The following is a 19,325-nucleotide window of genomic DNA, read 5'->3' as shown; positions in this document are numbered from 1 at the left end:
CATATCTCTTTGGAATTTATGTTTGATCATCCGTGCTTCTACACCTGCATTGCTTGCTGTTTGGGGTTTTAGGCTGGGTTTCTGTACAGCACTTTGAGATATCAGCTGATGTAAGACGGGTTATATAAATACATTTGATTTGATGAGAACTACAAGCACTAAACTGTACAATAGAGTACCGCAGTATGAGTCAATACTCATAAAACAAAGTGGTAAACAAGGAATTGTTTTCCCACCAATTTCTCCCATATGGGAGAAATATGGGATTTTAGAAACACTTAAAATAAGGGCTGTGTTTCGTGTAAGCTTACCCTGATAACTGTGTAAATCTCTCTAGGACAAGGTGACTTTTATCAATATATTTGCCTGTATTTAACCCCCAAAAATGAAATGCTAATTAGCTAGTAATGTGGCTATCATAAAGAACTACAAATGATCTGGACAAGACTGACGAATCAAGGCAAAGGTAAGAATCTCTGGATAAACTATCTAATCTTAGCTAAATGTAGTAATGAATAAATTGGCTAAATTGTTGTGCAAGTTTTAAATTGACACAATACCTGTTAGCATAGGTGTCAGCTAGAGATGATGTGCAAGAGCTTGCAGGGATTTGTAGTTTTGCATGTCTACTTTGACTCCAATTAGCATTTTTGAATCAGAGTAAATAGAGCCTAATATATATATATATATATATAAGTCACCTTGTCCGAGAGAGATTTACATGGTTATCAAAACATCACACCAGGGTAAGCTTACACAAAGCAAAACCCTTATTTTAAGGGTTTCTAAAATCCACTATGGGAAAAACGAACAGTGGAGAAACCATTTTCCCGTTTGACCGCTAGGTTTTATGGGTATTATGACACCTCCACTGTGGGGCTCTATAGTCTACAGCATGTGAGTAAGTTTCTCTCGGTTCCTTTACCTTCAAAGGAGAGCTCTGTAAAAAGCCTCTTCCGTGTGTGACTCTCTGTGCTTTAGATGCCTGGGCTGCGGAAAAGTACTTGACTGGAGCATAAAACCCTGGCTCGACCAAGGCAGCATTGGGACACACCTTTACCAGATACAGTGGTCCAAAGTTACAGAATATGCATATAACGCACCCACAAGCTACAGGTGGCTGAAAACACAACCATAGAACGATTGACAAATTTCCGGCCAAGGGTGGTCCGTTTAAAAAACATTCCTTCCTCCCTCGCCCCTTTGTTTTTTATTTGTATTTTTTTATTCATAATACAAAAATTAACAACTTACATTGCTACAACAAACATGTCTAACAAAACAAAACAAAACACAGGTATTAACAAGAAAGTACTAAAACATACAACAAATATCAACAAAATAATTTTTATAAAATAAAAAATTCTAGTTGTATTCACTCTAAACAAAAATCTCATTATAATGATTCAGGAAGATGTTATTCTTGTTGTTGTTCATTAGGGATAGTGTCTTAACAAGATCATTAAATTCAATCAAAAATGTGTAATTTTGGTATAGAATTCTGGAATTTTTGTTTGTGTATAAAGTATTTGGCAACAAGAATAAACAAATTCACAATCATTTCAATGGTCTTGTTATCATTGCAAAAGTAACATATTATATATATCCTTCATGTCAAAAACATGGGTAATGTTCATGATGGTAAATAAGAATTTTGCAAGGTTTTCCCAAAATTCTGACACAAATTTACATTCAAGGAACAAGTGAGTCAGATTCTCACCTTTTTCACAGAAAATATTGTCAATAGCCACAAATTTGGACAACATAGAATTTCATGGATATATCTTATGTAGATTAAAATATATATATATTATTATTTTTTAAATTTTACCCCGTTTTCTCCCCAATTTCGTGGTATCCAATTGTTTAGTAGCTACTATCTTGTCTCATCGCTACAATTCCCGTACGGGCTCGGGAGAGACAAAGGTTGAAAGTCATGCGTCCTCCGATACACAACCCAACCAAGCTGCACTACTTCTTAACACAGCGCGCATCCAACCCGGAAGCCAGCCGCACCAATGTGTCGGAGGAAACACCGTGTACCTGGCAACCTTGGTCTATTTGACGCCCCTTCCTCTAACCCAGCTCCCGAGCCCATCCTGCCTCCGTCTTGTGTCATGGGACCCATACAGTGGGAAATACAAGCAGCCGTCCAAGAGGCCCTACGCCATGACTCAGCACCTCCCGACACCCCTGCAGGCAGACCTAGTTTCCTGCGTCCGTCAGACCCCAACTAATGCAATGGTGCCATACCTCGCTGAGTTTTGGCCATCCCGGAATCACCCGGACCACGGAGCTACTGACACGCAAGTTCTGGTGGTCATCCCTAACAGCCGACGTCCGAGATTTACGTTCTTTCCTGTCCTGTCTGTGCTAGGGCAAAGAGCCCTCGCCATCTACCTCCCGTTAAGCTCGAGCCTTTACCTAGACCACACACCACACAGGTTCTCCAATATGTGCCGGATCTCATCCCCTTTCCGCATCTACCTAATGCCATGGAAATGGCCGAGTGTATATTCCAACAGGTGTTTCGTCTGTATGGAATCCCAGAAGACATTGTTTTGGATCGGGGACCCCAGTTCGTCTCCAGGGTGTGGCAAGCCTTCTGCGAACAACTGCGGGTCTCCATCAGCCGGATACCATCCCTAAACCAACGGGCAGACGGAATGCCTGAATCAGGAAATAGGAAGTACCTTCACCAACACTGCACCCACCAACCACATGAGTAGAGTCGCTATCTAGCCTGGGCCGAATACGCACAGAACTCCCTGGTGCATTCCTCACTCCATCTCACTCCTTTTCAGTGTGTCCGCGGATACCAGAACTGTCTCCCATTGGGGAACTATCTCCCATTGGGGGTGCATCTTGTTTAGTAGACAGGGACTGGATTGCAGAGAAATGTTCAGACATGGAAATGTCCTCTCACTTTTTACTTGGGGTCTGAGGTAAAGAGGTTGCAAGGATTTCATCTTGGTCAGTTTTGATCTTTCTCTTGCTTGATCTCGCGGCATCTTGTGTATCCATGCTGATCTGGCTCTCGTCGTAGCTAGCTAGCATGCCTGCCGTCTTTTGTGAGGCTTGGATATTCCGCCTACTGTTGTCTTTCTGTCGTGTTCTTCCCATTCAACTTGACAAAAACAAACTCTAAACTTGTTCTATGTCGCTAACACAAGTAGTTTGTTTCTTTCAACATTGATAGCCAATATTAGACTGTTAACCACCTAACCCTCAATGTTGCTTTGACGAGCGAGAAAACACTCCCTCACAGCAACGCCATCTTGGCTCCCCTCCCTCGCCCCTTGCCCTGCAAGTGTATACTCGTCAGGCGTCATGAAACGTCAACAGAAGTGTCCACTTAATTTGAGGGCTGAGGGGATAGGGTCTGTCTTTTAAGTGTTTGGACCGCAAGCTAGGTATTCTACCTTGCTCTCCTATCAAAGATTTTGTATCAAAGTTGCATTAGTATTCTGCAAGTTAATTCTAAAATGTAGAGTCTTACAAAAGGCCTATACTATTAGATTGCTTTAATGTCACTGTATGTAATGATGACAAAGAAAACAGTCTCACTCGTTTTTTTCTGAATTAAAAGTGTGGCGATTCTCAAGTCATTAACTAAGCTAGATAACTACTGTATTAATCACATAGCTAACTACTGTATTAATCACTAGCAATTCATCAATGAGACTTACGTAAATAAAAGCTTCTGAAAATGTGGATAGAATATTCCAGACAAAAAGTGTTTGATATTTTCAACAGGTACCCTGAACTCTGACGTCCATCTCGACCTCCATTGCAGTAGTGAATTCTGGCTAGAGCAACATTACTGTAGGCTACTACTATTCTCTGCCAGCAGTGTGGCACGAAATGGTTTCAATGATCCAGGTTGGTGTTAATCTCCCCCTAGTCAAGTCTTTTCGGGAGGATATTATGAATCAATCTATTGCATACGCTTTGATATGACGTTCATGTTTACGATGACTTCAGCACAAGATTTCCCCGCACTGAAAACATAATTTCTTCTTCTTCTATGCTATTATGGCAGTCCGCAAACACACAGTAGAGGTGCATGCCGCCACCTACTGTATGGGGTGAAAACTGGGGAACTTTTATGCAGCAAAAGAAAGGTTGAAAAAAACATAGTCATGTCATTCCCAAACGTTTTTACTAAAACAAACATCAACGTACTACTTTAGGCAGTTTCAGTCTACTCAGATCCCTACACGGGCTCTGGGGCCTGAGAGGGAGGAGTATCTTCCGACAGTATTCCCTGCAATGTTTCCGCCGTGAAGTCCTGAAGATCCAATAACCCTTTTGCCGCTTTCACAATGATATCCAGTTTCTTCTATTTTTTTAAATGAGTTTGTCCTGTACAAGTCATCACCTGCACAATGAATGCAACAAAAATCCATCTTCGTCCCCATTAGTATTTCAGGATCTTTTATCTGATGAATGATATCAACAGGCCGCTTGCTTGTCTTCCACTGCCAAAGCTTCATCATCTCTACTCTCTCCTTCAACAATCATCTCTGTCTCCACATAGGAGACCTGATTGACAGCCTTGAGCCTCGCTACTTTGACCTCCTTCACCCTAACAGGGCACTCAGGGAACTCTGGAAAATGCTTTCCATCACATTTGCAGCATTGTGTATCCTCAGACTCTTCAACACTTATATTCCATCTGCAAATACTTGACACCTGGCCAAAGATTTTACATGCATGACATTGCTGTTACTTTTGTACATACATTGGCACTGCACATCTCATGTATCACAGCTTTACATGGGTCAGGAGAGACTCTTCATCGAACAGACTTCTCCTCCTTCTTTCCTTTCACAATAAGGGTTAAGTGATGTGAAGCCTCGATATCCAACGAGATGACACCTTTCTTCGGTGCCCTTCTCTTGAAAATCACAACTCTCCACTTCGTATGTTGACAGTTTATAGAGCCACAGAGCTGTCTCCCTTTTGCTGTTTTGATACACATGAAATCACCATCATACCGCTCCTGGTCACTCTGACTGACTCCGCCTTTCTCAATTTGTCCTTCACCATCTTCGTAATCGCAAACAGGTCTCCCAAAAATAAACATTATTATTCATGAATGGTACTCCAACCAGAAACTGCTGTTCATTTTCAGCTTTAGCTCTTTTAGCTCAATTCTTCTTTATTACCGTGGTCCAGTCATTCTTACCAACCTTACTCGCGCCAACATAATCAAACATTGCATCAGCTTCTGCCCTTGCACGACCTGTCACCACCGGGCCAGATTCAAGGTTGTCCATCCACCTTCCATATTCCTATACTCTGGAAACCCTCATCCTTCTCGTCCTCTCGTTGTATCTATCTAGCATCTCCATTCCGTCCAATATTGTCCTCACTTGGCACAACCAACAAAATAGTTTGACCACCGAACAGTTGATATAGCTGTAAATGTTAAACAACAGTTTATTAATTGAAGAATTTGAGAAAGCTCTGACTTTACCCCTTCAGCAGATTTTCTGTACCCAACGCGACCAATGAGCTCGAGCACTGGGCAGTGCTTACAGCTATGTAACCAATGAAATTGCGAGTGCTGGGACACACCTTCATCTGGTTAAAGTTTGTTGGGGCCACCAAAGGTTTTGGAGTTGCCCATGATCGAAGACCTAAGGAAAGTAAAATAATTGAATCGTTTTATCTCACAATTGAAGTCCCTTAAATACCTGTAGAACCATAATTGACTCAATATATTCAGAGGTTGGTAGGCTAATTGTCTGTTGGCAACAAGGTAAAATGTTCCTGTGGTAAAAATGTTAATATTAGCATCGCATTCTATTTCCCGCCCCCTGGCTTTGCAATTGGTCTTGCTCGTACCTTGCAGGGGAGCCTCGTGAATCCACGGTACGCCACTGTTCATGGCATTGACGTTAACGATGAATGGTAAATTATAACGCAACTACTAGTACTGAAGGTAAGTCCATAGATTTAGTTATGGTGGGAGTTGATGTGAGGCGGTGTGGTGCTTTTGTAAATATAAGATTCTGGTACTACTAAGACTCAACTCACTTCATATAACACTGAAATGTTCATTATGTTTAATGCATGGAACTTGTTATTCATGATGCACCGACGCTATCCCTCTGACATCCTCAGCGCGCAAAACTCCATTGCCAAAACCTGAAAGCTAGCTTCACATCCACTGTGTGTCATGAATGTTGAATAAAATGCCATTTGAACTTACTCTGACAATTGTCCATGGGTTTGGTTTTTGTATAGCGTGGAATTTGAGACAAAACATCTGAAGGAACATGGCAATAAACAGGTCTGCTGCATACCCATCTTCCTCTCTGTCAAAATAAGTCTGGCACAAGTTATCGCTTGCTTGCACTTGCAGGACTTTTGTTTTGACATGAGGTGTTTCGACATATTAGGCACCTGCAGGAGACCAGCCTTTTTATGTACGTTCCTTTGGATATCTTTTCTCAAATTCCGAGCTATATAACAACCAACTCTATGGACAATCAGCAGACAAAGTTCAAATTGAGCTTTATTCAACATTCGCAACAGACAGTGGATATGTATGTACAATACGAATGTATGTGACTATGGGCTGTTTTCAATCGGTATTGCCGAAGAACAGCGTGACATCTTTAAGGTCATTTCCCGAACGAGCCTGACATATGCAGCGTTTGCGGTGAATGCCGTCTCCACGAACGCAGGGAACATTGCCTTTACATTTCAATGGAGCGTCTGCGATACGAATTGAATCCAGCCTTAAGTTGTCCAAGGGACACAATAGGAATGTTGGGGCTAGAAACTTGTAACAAAAATGTTGATTTGAAAGATAGCAAATAGTAGCCAAGAGATCATGTACCGCAGAGAAGTTTATTGAAAACGAATCACTATTCGTTTCAAACAGTAAGATAAAGGAATGAAAATACTTCAAGGAAATGACTCTAAAATATATTATCCATCTGTGGACGTACCTAAAGATTGGAGCTCTACATGTTCCCATTTCACCTCTAAATATTAATTTATGCATAAATGGCACCACCACCTTGAATCATATATCTAAATAAGACATATTTATAAACCTTTTCAATAAATGTACTAATCTAAAATGTCCATGGATCAGTGGTAGCTCCGAGTAATGGAGTGAAAATCATAGAAAGTTGATTTCAGAGAACAAAATGCAAAATGCTTGAAAACCCCTGGAGCCAGGCGCTACCAGATCCAAATGAAATCTACTCTAGACTAAAAAAAACATGCCTAATGGAGAATCTCAATTGAACATGCTCTTCAGTGCAGGGAAAGGTCTCATCTGTATCTGGGAAACCGAACCCTGGAGACAGGCTCTTGCTGGCTGCCGCTCCGGCCCACGTTTACAGAGTGCAGTTGGCCTCCAGTGACTTCCTGCACTTAGCGACGGTCAGGTAGGTCTCAACCTTGGGGGTGGTGGGGGGGGGGGGGGGGGGGGACAAGAAGAATAGGTTATAGTTGACACATTTTAATGTGAATGTTCTAAGTCACCAGGACTTTCTCGAGACCAGTCTTGATCAATTAACAATAATAGTAATAACAAATGGGTTAAAGACCTATAAAGATACTTCACAATAGAGATCACAAAAAAACAATGCACTGTAGGAAATATAGGAAGGCACATGCAATTGAAGGCAACATGGTCTTCCACCTTATGCATGTCCTTCTTGAAGCAGGCCAACAGCTCGTAGTTCCTCCTGACGTTGCCGTCGCCCCCCAGGTTCTGGTAGTAGTTCCCGTAGGGGGGCAGATGCTGAGAGTCATTGTCATCCAGGCTCAGTACGCCATCCTGGCTCCCCTGTGGGAGACAGAGAGAGATGCATGGTGGGGTGGAGGTGTGCATAACAATACTTGTTTATTTGGCCATTCTACAAGCACATATGGCAAAAGACACATGCATAAATGTCCTTGAATGGGCCAATATTCAGTCATTGAATGGGGTGTTACTGATATAGTCACTATTAGTGATGATCGATGAGGTGAGTTACCCCGTCACAATGGAAAGCGCTGAAAGATCTGCTGAGAAGAGACATACGTGGTCCTACACTATGCTTTCTAACTAGGAAAGCATAGTTGTATTTCACTTTCATGTCAGTGGAAGATAACAACCACATTGTAAACCCCAATGTGCTGTCATTACTCAAAACTTTTGAGGAAACCGTTGCACTTAATATACAGAATCTGACTACAGTCGCTTAAAGTGATTTTTATAGTCATTACTCAAACCTATAGAGTCGCCCTGTAGAGGGTTGAGATTTGAGTGGTATCAGCTTGACATTTTTTAGTAATGCCCCCACTAAGACATGTCTCCAATATACTTTCCAAGTGTGCCTTGCCTTTTGAGTGAATTGTAGAGTTATCATGTTTGTTGTCATTAATTTTCAGTCCTGTGGCCTTCAAGTGATTTTCTAGGCAAATATTATCATTATAGTTAAACTCTTTATAACAATATATTACATATCTTATAAGGCCTTATTTTGAGGTGTAGCTTTACCCAAATACAGTGGCCTGAAACTCATGGTTTACAGGCCACATCAGGCCTGCAAGTAGGTTTGCAAAATTTCGGTACCTTGTCTGTTATTTACCTTTGTGAAAATGTAGAAAAATGTACGTTATATATCTGTGTGTAGCATAAGATGAATCAATCAATCAATCACTCAATATACTGTACATGCAAAAACACAGATATTAAAAACAATTCCAAAAAATCTACCTGTAGTAGAGCATGCTGGGTAAAAAGTTCATTTCTTATAACTTTAAAAAATTGCATTGATGTGACTCATTTAGATTTGAGCCAGTACCACATAGACATTTGAAGTAATAATGACTTTTCATTGACTGACTTCAACTTACTAGAAGTATTTGAGTTAAAAATGCACAAAGTGCGTCACCACAAATGGTCATTGACCATTACCTTGATGAGCAGGTTGATGCCCACTTTGAGGTCGCTGAGCTTCTCAGAGATCTGGTTGGAGTTTCTGACCATTAGGCTGTTGGAGATGGTCAGGGTCTGGCTAGGGTACTCCCAGGATTCAATCAGGCGGAAAGAGATATGGAGCAGCTTCAGGACCTGTGTGTGTAGATGTAGAGAAACCACAGATTATTAGAAAATGAAGTTGAGATGTAATTGTACAGCTTGAGATGCCATATCATTTACATGATACATGGCTGGAGAATGTAGACGTAGAGAAACCGCCGATTAGAGAGTGATGGGTTTTACTTACAAGGACTATGATATGTGGTTGTTTTTGAAGGCACTGAGGTATAGCATTATTTTCCTGCCGATTTTAAGTGTACAATTTAAAACTCCCTGTCATGGCTAGATTTAATTTCCACCATGCATGATGCTGGTTCTGCTTATCTACAGTATATATTTACCCATGGAGTTTAGACAATCGGGGATCTGCTTGCCCAATAACTAATGACTAAGTTGTATCGATTGTTCAAATTGAGATGCCCTATTATTCATGTTGGAATCGTGCATCATGGAGGATTGTCTCAGCCAGGTAACTTACTGAACTCTTCTGAGTCTCCTGCTTGTCGATTGGGCTCACGATGGAGTCAGAGTTACAGAAGTCCAGCAGGAATATCTTGTTCAGCTGTCTGCGTTCATCAGGCAACAGGGTGCCTTCCTGCACAAAATCACAAAGACGGGAGAGAGAATGTTTTGCCGCTCGGTTTGCGTGAAGAGGACACTTGTCTACAAAGAAGAGGAAACACCTCTGAAACGTTATCTGCTGTGTCAAAAGAAGATTCAAAAGCTGTCTTACAAAGTCGTTGAACATTTTCTGAGCCAATAGGTGGAGGTGTTGCACCCGGTTGACCGCGATGTTGAAGAGCCGTTGGTTTTCCATCGCCGCCCCTTGACCCAGGAAACAACTGACCAGTAAGACTGGCATCAGCAGAAACACTAAAAGAGAGATGACAGAAAATAAGAAATGTATAAAAACGAGTAAGTCAAAATATGTTGCGACATGTTAGTAAGATATTCTCAATAGTAAGATATTCTCAATTTTCTATCTTTCTCATTAGCCTAGCGATTAAGAGAGTTGGGCCAGTAACTGAAAGGTTACTGGTTTGAATCCCTGAGCTGACTAGGTGAGAAATCTGTTGATGTGCCCTTGAGCAAGGCACTTAACCCTAATTGCTCCTGTAAGTCGCTCTGGATAAGAGTCTCTGCTAAATAACTCAAATGTAAATCTAATAGATCACATGGTTAGGTTGTTAAAGGAAGTGGTTCTGTGTAAGTAGATTATACCCTCATGGCAGTACATTACTTGTTCACTCTTTTTCTGCCTTCTTGGCCCCTGCCTCAGTGATTAAATGTTAAAGTTAAATGGTATTAAATGGTATACTGACTTCCCACTTAAAAAAATAAAATAAAAGCTGGTTTACCTTGTCCCATTTTTTTCTCTTAATTGCCAAGGATGATTACTTCACTTGAAAGTGTGGTGGTCGGTTCAGTATGTTGCCGCTTGTTTGGGGCCACTGTTTTTATAGATGGAGAACACATGTTTTAATGTATCAACAGGAGGAAGCATGAGATTTTCTCCATGTACCACCTCTCGCCGATGGGACCTGTTTTTGTATGTGACTATGGAACAATCAGTATAATGCGTCAAATCAATCATGAATTTTTCCATGAGTTCGGGAAGAGGTGACTCCTAAAAACAAAAAACGTACTCGATGACTTGACAAATGAGGGTCAAAACACAGACGACACAAACCTCTGTTGTCTAGGACATAATGAATGAACAAAAGTTACACTCAGTCACACAGACAGACACAACCCCTGTAACTTGACAACAACGCCGGTTATTCTGCCGTCCCGCTGTAGATAACAGGCATTATTTGACAAATATATTATATTGCTTCTTTATTAGCACCAATATTTTGATTGTTTAATGTCAATTGAATGTCCTATGGTATTAGCACAGACCTCAAGGTAGACACACAGAGAAGGACCTATCAAGGACTTGAGACGCACATCTTACAAAGTATGTATTTTTTTCGTTTACATAACATAAACAGCCACTTGATCAATACCCGCTTTGTCTTTTTGTGTGAGAGCCTTTGTTATACCCGACGAAGCCCAATAAAAGCGAACTGTTGGAGCAAGTGTGTAGGCCCTACTTCATTGATTGATTGATTGATTTTGGGGTAAAAAATCGATGTGCCTTTAATTTTTTTTTTTAAGTACACACCTCAGTGGATAACACGTGAATGCTTGCAGCCTAGCAGCATGTGCGCTTGACTACACAATGCTACTAGCCCAAAGCCTTCACTCTGTTTGTGCCGCGCAACCTTACTGTGTTGAGTTGATGCGACACAGGTAGGTGTAGGTGTACTGTGTCTTGACACCTACAAAGGTTACCTGGTCAATAGTCATGACTGTAATGAGATCATGGTTGATGCGTGTCGTTGTGGCTTACGGGGAGAAGACTGATCCGGTGTGAACATATTCAACAGACGTTGTGAACGAGGTCCATATTCAGTGTTCAGGACACGGAGACGTGCTGAATGTCAGGCTAGGCCCAGCACTGTCCTAATCCCTTCCTGGCGAAAAACAGAAATCGATCTGTTAACCTGCATCACTTTGGAAGGGCGGCTGCGAGTGTATTTACTGTCCACATTACCTTGTTGAATATGTGATAGCTGGCGTTCAAAAGAGCATTATACAATGGGTAGTTTTGGCCATGCTATTTGACTGGATGTAGTGATGACTTGTTTTTGATAGTCCAGCAAATCAAAAATACTGTATGTACAGCATGTATCAATAAAGATTTTATTCCATCAACCAACATCTCATCATCTGGCCCCGTTGCGGGATATGTATTGCCTGTAGCAAAATGTCAGAAATCACTCAAAATGTTCAGTTGTTGTTTAGGTTTAGTCATGCTGCATCACAGTGGTTCCTAAACTTCTCTTTCCTTCATACCCTTATTGACCCTTATGCAACATCCACACGGGGCGGCAGGGTAGCCTAGTAACCTGAAGTTGCAAGTTCAAACCCCCGAGCTGACAAGGTCTGTCGTTCTGTCGTTCTGTCGTTCTGCCCCTGAACAGGCAGTTAACCCACTGTTCCTAGGCCGTCATGGAAAATAAGAATTTGTTCTTAACTGACTTGCCTGCTTAATTAAATAAAGGTAAAAATGTAATCCCTTGCGAAGTGTTCCAAAAACACGTGATCATGTGATCTTATGGGAAGTTAATGTGATAACACGCGACAACATGTAAAGTAATATGTGTGAAGTGTTCCAAAAACACATGATTTATTTTCCACGTGTGAAATCACGTGTTCTTTCTCTAAGGGGAGCCTCACCAACTCTCTCCGTTATGTTATTTTACTCAGTCGGCTGTATGGCCTCATACCCATTTATGTTTTAACATGTTTCAAATGATCTGGGTTAGCCCATTTACAAATGAAGTGGAAATGATTCTTGAACGTTATTATCACGCTATAGAAGAAAGATACTCTATATTCCAGAAAATGTCCTGCATGGGTAATGTGTGATACTGTTTTGAGCAATACATACAGTTGAAGTCGGAAGTTCACATACACTTAGGTTGGAGTCATTAAAGCTCGTTTTTTCAACCACTCCACAAATTTCTTGTTAACAAACTATAGTTTTGGCAAGTCAGTTTGGACATCTACTTTGTGCATGACACAAGTCATTTTTCCAACAATTGTTAACAGACAGATTATTCCACTCATAATTCCAGTGGGTCAGAAGTTTACACACACTAAGTTGACTGTGCTTTTAAACAGCTTGAAAAATTCCAGAAAATGATGCCATGGCTTTAGAAGCTTCTGATAGGCTAATTGACATCATTTGAGTCAATTGGAGGTGTATCTGTGAATGTATTTCAAGGCCTACCTTCAAACTCAGTGCATCTTTGCTTGACATCATGGGAAAATCAAACAGAATTGTAGACCTCCACAAGTCTGGTTCATCCTTAGGAGGAATTTCCAAACGCCTGAAGGTACCATGTTCATCTGTACATACCATAGTACGCAAGTTTACACACCATGGGACCAGGCAGCCGTCATACCACTCAGGAAGGAGACGCGTTCTGTCTCCTAGAGATGAACGTACTTTGGTACGAAAAGTACAAATCAATCCCAGAACAACAGCAAAGGACTTTGTGAAGATGCTGGAGGAAACAGGTACAAACGTATCTATATCCACAGTAAAAGTGAGTCCTATATCGACATAACCTGAAGACCGCCCAGCAACGAAGAAGCCACTGCTCCAAAACCGTTTGGCCATAACGACCATCATCATGTTTGGAGGAAAAAGGGGGAGACTTGCAAGCCGAAGAACACCATCCCAAATGTGATGCACGGGAGTGGCAGCATCATGTTGTGGGGGTGCTTTGCTGCAGGAGGGTCTGAGGCACTTCACAAATAGATGGCTACATGGGGAAGGAAAATGATGTGGATATATTGAAGCAACGTCTCAAGACATCAGTCAAGAAGTTAAAGCTTGGTCGCAAATGGGTCTTCCAAATGGACAATGACCCCAAACATACTTCCAAATTTGTGGCAAAATGGCTTAAAGACAACAAAGTCAAGGTATTGAAGTGGCCATCACAAAGCCCTGACCTCAATCCTATAGAACATTTGTGGGCAGAACTGAAAAAGCGTGTGTGGGCAAGGAGGCCTACAAACCTAACTCAGTTACACCAGCTCTGTCAGGAGGAATGGGCAAAAATTCACCTAACTTATTGTGGGAAGCTTGTGGAAGGCGACCCGAAAAGTTGGCACAAGTTAAACATTTTAAAGGCAATGCTACCAAATACTAATTTAGTGCATGTAAACTTCTGACCCACTGGGAATGTGATGAAATAAATAAAAGCTGAAATAAATAATTCTCTCTACTATTATTCTGACATTTCACATTCTTAAAATAAAGTGGTGATCCTAACTGACCTGAGACAGTGAACTTTTACTATGATTAAAATGTTAGGAATTGTGGAAAAACTGAGTTTAAATGTATTTGGCTAAGGTGTATGTAAACTTCAAACTTCAACTATATATTATTGATTTACTATACTATAACACAACATGTAGGGAAGTGTTCTACCCATCAAGGTTCCCTTGGCTTAAACCTACCAAATTCTTTGAACACGTGTGTCATGACTGAGTGTATGAGGTTCATGTTAAATGAGTGTGTGCTCCTTTAAGAGTGCACAATATTTACAGGCTAAGGGAGAGATAACCAGAGCAATAAATAGAACATACAATGTAAGACTATAGGACAGAATGTTTATAAACGAGCCCAGGATTCACATATTCCTCACACTGGATTCCCCTCTTATTACTAAGAACATCTTCACTAAGTGCAGTATGTCTATGTACAGCAGCATGTGCTTATGGGGTTATCACAAATCACAGGTGTGATGTGGTTGTAACTCAGTCCAACTCTGCCTGGGCCTCTGTGCCACATCACACTGACCTTATAAGTAGGAAGTGTAATGGCACACTATAATACCTCTCTGTGAAATGAAATTACGCTGAACCAACCTGAACTAGAAGTTGAACTGACGTCTGTGCCCACTGGGTTGTCTTGTTACACTTACCGAGATATAGCGCTTGTATTTACATCAAGGGGATAGAGGTGAGCTACCTCTACACTGTTCTAAGGAATGAAACTGCAGCCAGGTGCCAGTGGGTGATTATATCACTCAGTTCAGCCTCAGCTGCTCAACACCAATGAGCGAGGTACACGACCCACCGCCACTCTGTGTCAAACAAGCCTGAGACCCTGAAGCAATCAAAGGTGATATGCACATCCGAAACTTGAACCTCAAACCCTGACAATGACTTGGAGCAGAAAAGCCCATGGCCCTCGTAGGAAACACCAATACTCCCCCACCCTCGCATCCCCTGGCAAAGAGCGGTCCTCCCTGGCCCCTAGAGTCTCTCAGTGTTTGGTCCCAGGCCAAGATGTCTTCATGCCTTCTATGCTATTCAGTCCGCTGTGCCAGAGACTGTAGCAGGAGCTACATGAAGGAGAGAGAGAGAGAGGATAAGTGCATGGTCAGCAGGCAGGATTTTGCCTTGTGAGTACTCTTATGTAAATCAAATGTCAGCTCCTGATATTGATTTGTAGTTTCTGTTCTTGACATATTGAGTTGTTCAGTATTTGTATACACTACATGGTCTAAAGTATGTGAACACCTGCTCATCGAGCATCTCACTACAGAATCATATGGAGTTGGTCCCCTCTTTGCTGCTATAACAGCCTCCACTCTTCTGGGAAGGCTTTCCATTAGATGTTGGAACATTGCTGCAGGGACTTGCTTCCATTCAGCCACAAGAGCATTAATCAGTCACTGATGTTGGGCGATTAGGCCTGGCTCACAGTCGGCGTTCCAACTAATCCCAAAGGTGTTAATTGGGGTTGAGGTCAGGTCTCTGTGTAGGCCAGTCAAGTTCTTCCTGACCGATCTCGACAAAAAATGTCTGTATGGACCTCGCTTTGTGCACAGGGGCATTGCCATGCTGAAACAGGAAAGGGCCTTCCACAAACTGTTGCAACAAAGTTGGAAGCACAGAATCGTCTATAATGTCATTGTATACTGTAGCGTTAAGATTTCCCTTCATTGGAACTAAGGGGCCTAGCCGGGACCATGAAAAACAGCCCCAGACCATTATTCTTCCTCCACCAAACTTTACAGATGGAACTATGCTTTGGGGCATGTAGCGTTCTCCAAACCCAGATTCGTCTGCCGGACTGCCAGATTAGGGAAGCATGATTCATCACTCCACAGAACATGTTTCCAGTGATCCAATGGCCGCTTGCTTTACACTACTTCAGCTAATGCTTAGCATTGTGCATGGGGATTTTAGGCTTGTGTGTGGCTGCTCGGCCATGGAAGCCTACCACTTCGTGGCTGATCCGTTGTTGCTCCTAGAGGTTTCCACTTCACAATAACAGCATTTACAGTTGACCGGGGCAGCTCTAGCAGGGCGGAAATTTGACAAACTGACTTGTTGGAAAGGTGGCATCCTATGACAGTGCCACTTTGAAAGTCACTGAGCTCTTCAGTACAGGTCATTCTAATGGCAATGTTTGTCTATGGAGATTGCATGTCTGTGTGCTCGACTTTATATGCATGCAACGGGTGTGGCTGAACTAGCCTAATCCACTAACTTGAAGGGGTGTCCACATACTTTCGACCATCTATTTGCTTAAATCATGAGATTTGTTTTCATCCTGATCAAATGTAGCCTATTAAACATTCTAATCCAAAGAGTGAATGTCAAAGATAATGTCCAACCTGAATTTTGATTCTTCACAACAGTGGTGATTTTAGCATGTAAATCTTGGTGGGGCAAACACCTTTTTTGGGAGGGGGGGGGGCGGGCAAAGCCATTACACAACACAACACAACACTAAACAATACATTAATAGCACTATATTCTGAATTTACAATTCTGAGTTGGAGGACGTTCAAAACGTATTTTACCAGCTTAGCTTGTTTTTCCCGAGTTCCCAGTTGTCTTGAACTCACTCAAGTCAGATTTTGCAGTTCCAAGTTAACAGTTATTCTGAGAGCGATACAAATCATGCTTCATTGACAGCATGGACAATTTTGATTGTTTATCATTTTAAGGAAGGAGACCCTTAATCTTAGACCTGGGACCACACAGCCACTCCACTGAATAGCAGGCTAATGACTGCTTTACAATGCTTGCAGTTAGCCACTGATTCCTTCTGTCACGTTCTGACCTTAGTTCCTTTTTTATGTCTCTGTTTTAGTTTGGTCAGGGCGTGAGTTGGGGTGGGCATTCTATGTTTTTGTTCTAGGTTATGTATTTCTGTGTTTGGCCTGGTATGGTTCCCAATCAGAGGCAGCTGTCGATCGTTGTCTCTGATTGAGAACCATACTTAGGTAACCTGTTTTCCCACTATGATTTGTGGGTAGTTGTTTTCTGTTGTGTGTCTGCACCAGCCAGAACTGTTTCGGTCGTTCTCTTTGTTATTTTTGTTATTGCTGTGTTCATTAAATAAATATGGACACATACCATGCTGCACCTTGGTCCTCTCCTTCCAACAGCTGTTACACCTTCCAAACCACTCATTGTTGAATTTGCGATTTCCAACTTCTTGTGTAATGTTAATGTCCAATGGCCAATGAGCACTGATACTTTTTATAAATATTTTTTCTTCATTATTTCTCGTCATATGACAATGATTAAAAATGATTTTCCAGTTGATTGTCGACTTGATTCATGATGATGTCCAATCAAAGCTATTGTTGACATCATTTTATGTCTTTTAATCTGTGGCCAATGACCTTGAGCCTTCTTGGATGGGCACTTCTAATGTAACTCTATGCAGCACCCAAGGGGCTTGAATTTTCTAGCTCTACCCTTAGACTTGGCAGTGACGTAGTGTCCTCATGAGTGACAGAACACTGAGCCAATCACGGCGCAACGCTCTGTATTTTCTGGTGACTTGCCCTACCACCACAGAAAGTACTGAGCTAGGCTGAAACACCTACATTTTGGAGCTGCCTTACTCAAGAAAACAAAAAAAGACTCAATGATATATAAATCAATTTTACATTGTTTGCAAACTGATATGTGACACGTATTAATGCCAAACATAACATGCAAAATAGGCAAGTCCCCCCCAAAATCGCTAAAAATATGGGGCTCAAAACAGGTGAGTCTCTGTACCACCTGACCTGAATGACGGGTCGCCAATGCTTCACAACCATCATGACTTCTATCACCACCTTACGTCTTGAACTTTGATTAAGATCTTTCAGCAGAATAGAATATGAGGATGTGATACTATAGAATCCCCTATCGAAATCTAGACAGAGAGCTGAGGAGCAGCAAGGCAAGCAGTAGGTCATTAAAATTACAAGATCTATATAGAGACGCCTGTCAGAGAATATGCTTCCGCTGCTCAGTGCTCACTGTCACCCTCGGCATCCTAAGCGAGGATACCATTCAGGGGCGTATTTAAGTTTGGGAAGACTACCAGGCTTCGGTATTTGCTGGCACATGCCCAATGTATTCCAGAGTGTTCTGCAGGTTCCAGTAAATGTGCTGTGATACTCTGCGAGGTCTCCTGTCCCCATACTCTGTTATCCAATCAATAAACATGTTGGTTGGTTGATGGACAGGAACGTCACCAGGACTGGGCTTTTGGGGCTTTAGCCCTGAATGATTTTTAGTCCGTCCCAAATCTTTTGCGCTGCTGATGAAAAAATAAATCATATATATATTTACTGAATGTGTTGCTTAGTTCATAGAACCGTGGTTACGTGAAACTCCCAAAGTCACCCAATCGTTATAATAAATGTAAAGCAATTACCGTGTGTGGTCAACTAGATGGTAAGTAGATGGTTTGATTGAGACAAGCATGGGAGTTCGCCTTTATAAATCAATCAATGGCAACAACAACAAAAAAATCACTGAATCTCCGTTTGGATATTTGGTTACAGTTAGGCCGGGAAATGTTAGCTAAGTTGAGTACTCATGATCATTCGTCTAGCAAATAGAAAGTAATGCAAATCTTCTCTACACACACAATTAGGCCTATATAGCCGACTTGATGAGCTTCCCTAATGTTTTCCTGAACATTCCAATATTTTTCTGATGCATTTCAGTCACAGCCGGTTTCGAAAACACATTTGTACACTTTTCCCATTGGCTATTCAAGTCATTTGTCATCTTTTCTTATTAGCCTTATGAACATAGCAACCAGTGGTGTAAAGTACTTAAGTAAAACATACTTTTCAGACCTACTTAAGTATTTTGGGGGGGTATCTGTACTTTACTTTACTATTTATATTTTTGGCAACTTTTACTTTTACTCCACTACATTCCTAAATATTGTAATGTACTTTTTACTCCTTGCATGTTCCCTGAGACACAAAAGTACTCATTACATTTAGAATGCTCAAGCAGGACAAAAATATGGCACCTGTCAGTATAGCACTTTGTTATCCCTACTGCCTCTGATCTAGCAGACTCACAAAACACAACTGCTGTGTTTGGAAATTATGTCCAAGTGTTGGAGTGTGCCCCTTTCTGTCCATAATTAAAAAATAACACAAAATAGTGCTGTCTAGTTCGCTTAATATAAGGAATTTGATGTATATTATTTACTTTGACTTTGTATGACAATTTAGTACATTTTCTACCACTGTACTTCAGGACATTTAAAACCAGATACTTTTCGACTTTTACTAAAGTAGTATTTTACTGGGTAACTTTCACTTTTATTTTCTGTTAATTAAGATATATTTACTTTCACTCAAGTATGAAAATTGAGTACTTT

At 41.3% G+C, this 19,325-nt stretch overlaps 1 protein-coding gene across 1 annotated transcript; it reads right to left on the bottom strand.

The window, feature by feature from the left end:
• Positions 1-6,851: 6,851 nt before the first annotated feature.
• On the bottom strand, positions 6,852-10,437 carry gh2 (somatotropin-2). The gene is given in 6 exon segments (NM_001124690.2): positions 6,852-7,424; positions 7,670-7,816; positions 8,933-9,088; positions 9,534-9,650; positions 9,789-9,928; positions 10,414-10,437. Coding segments are annotated over 6 exon segments (633 nt in total). The 5' UTR covers positions 10,424-10,437; the 3' UTR covers positions 6,852-7,361.
• Positions 10,438-19,325: the final 8,888 nt, after the last annotated feature.

This window comes from Oncorhynchus mykiss, chromosome 13 (genome assembly GCF_057628025.1).
Source record: "Oncorhynchus mykiss isolate SJ-2025 chromosome 13, ASM5762802v1, whole genome shotgun sequence".
In the NCBI taxonomy this organism is placed as follows: Eukaryota; Metazoa; Chordata; class Actinopteri; order Salmoniformes; family Salmonidae; genus Oncorhynchus; species Oncorhynchus mykiss.
Note: the sequence above shows the minus strand (reverse complement) of the source record. Positions and strands in the feature narration are given on the sequence as shown.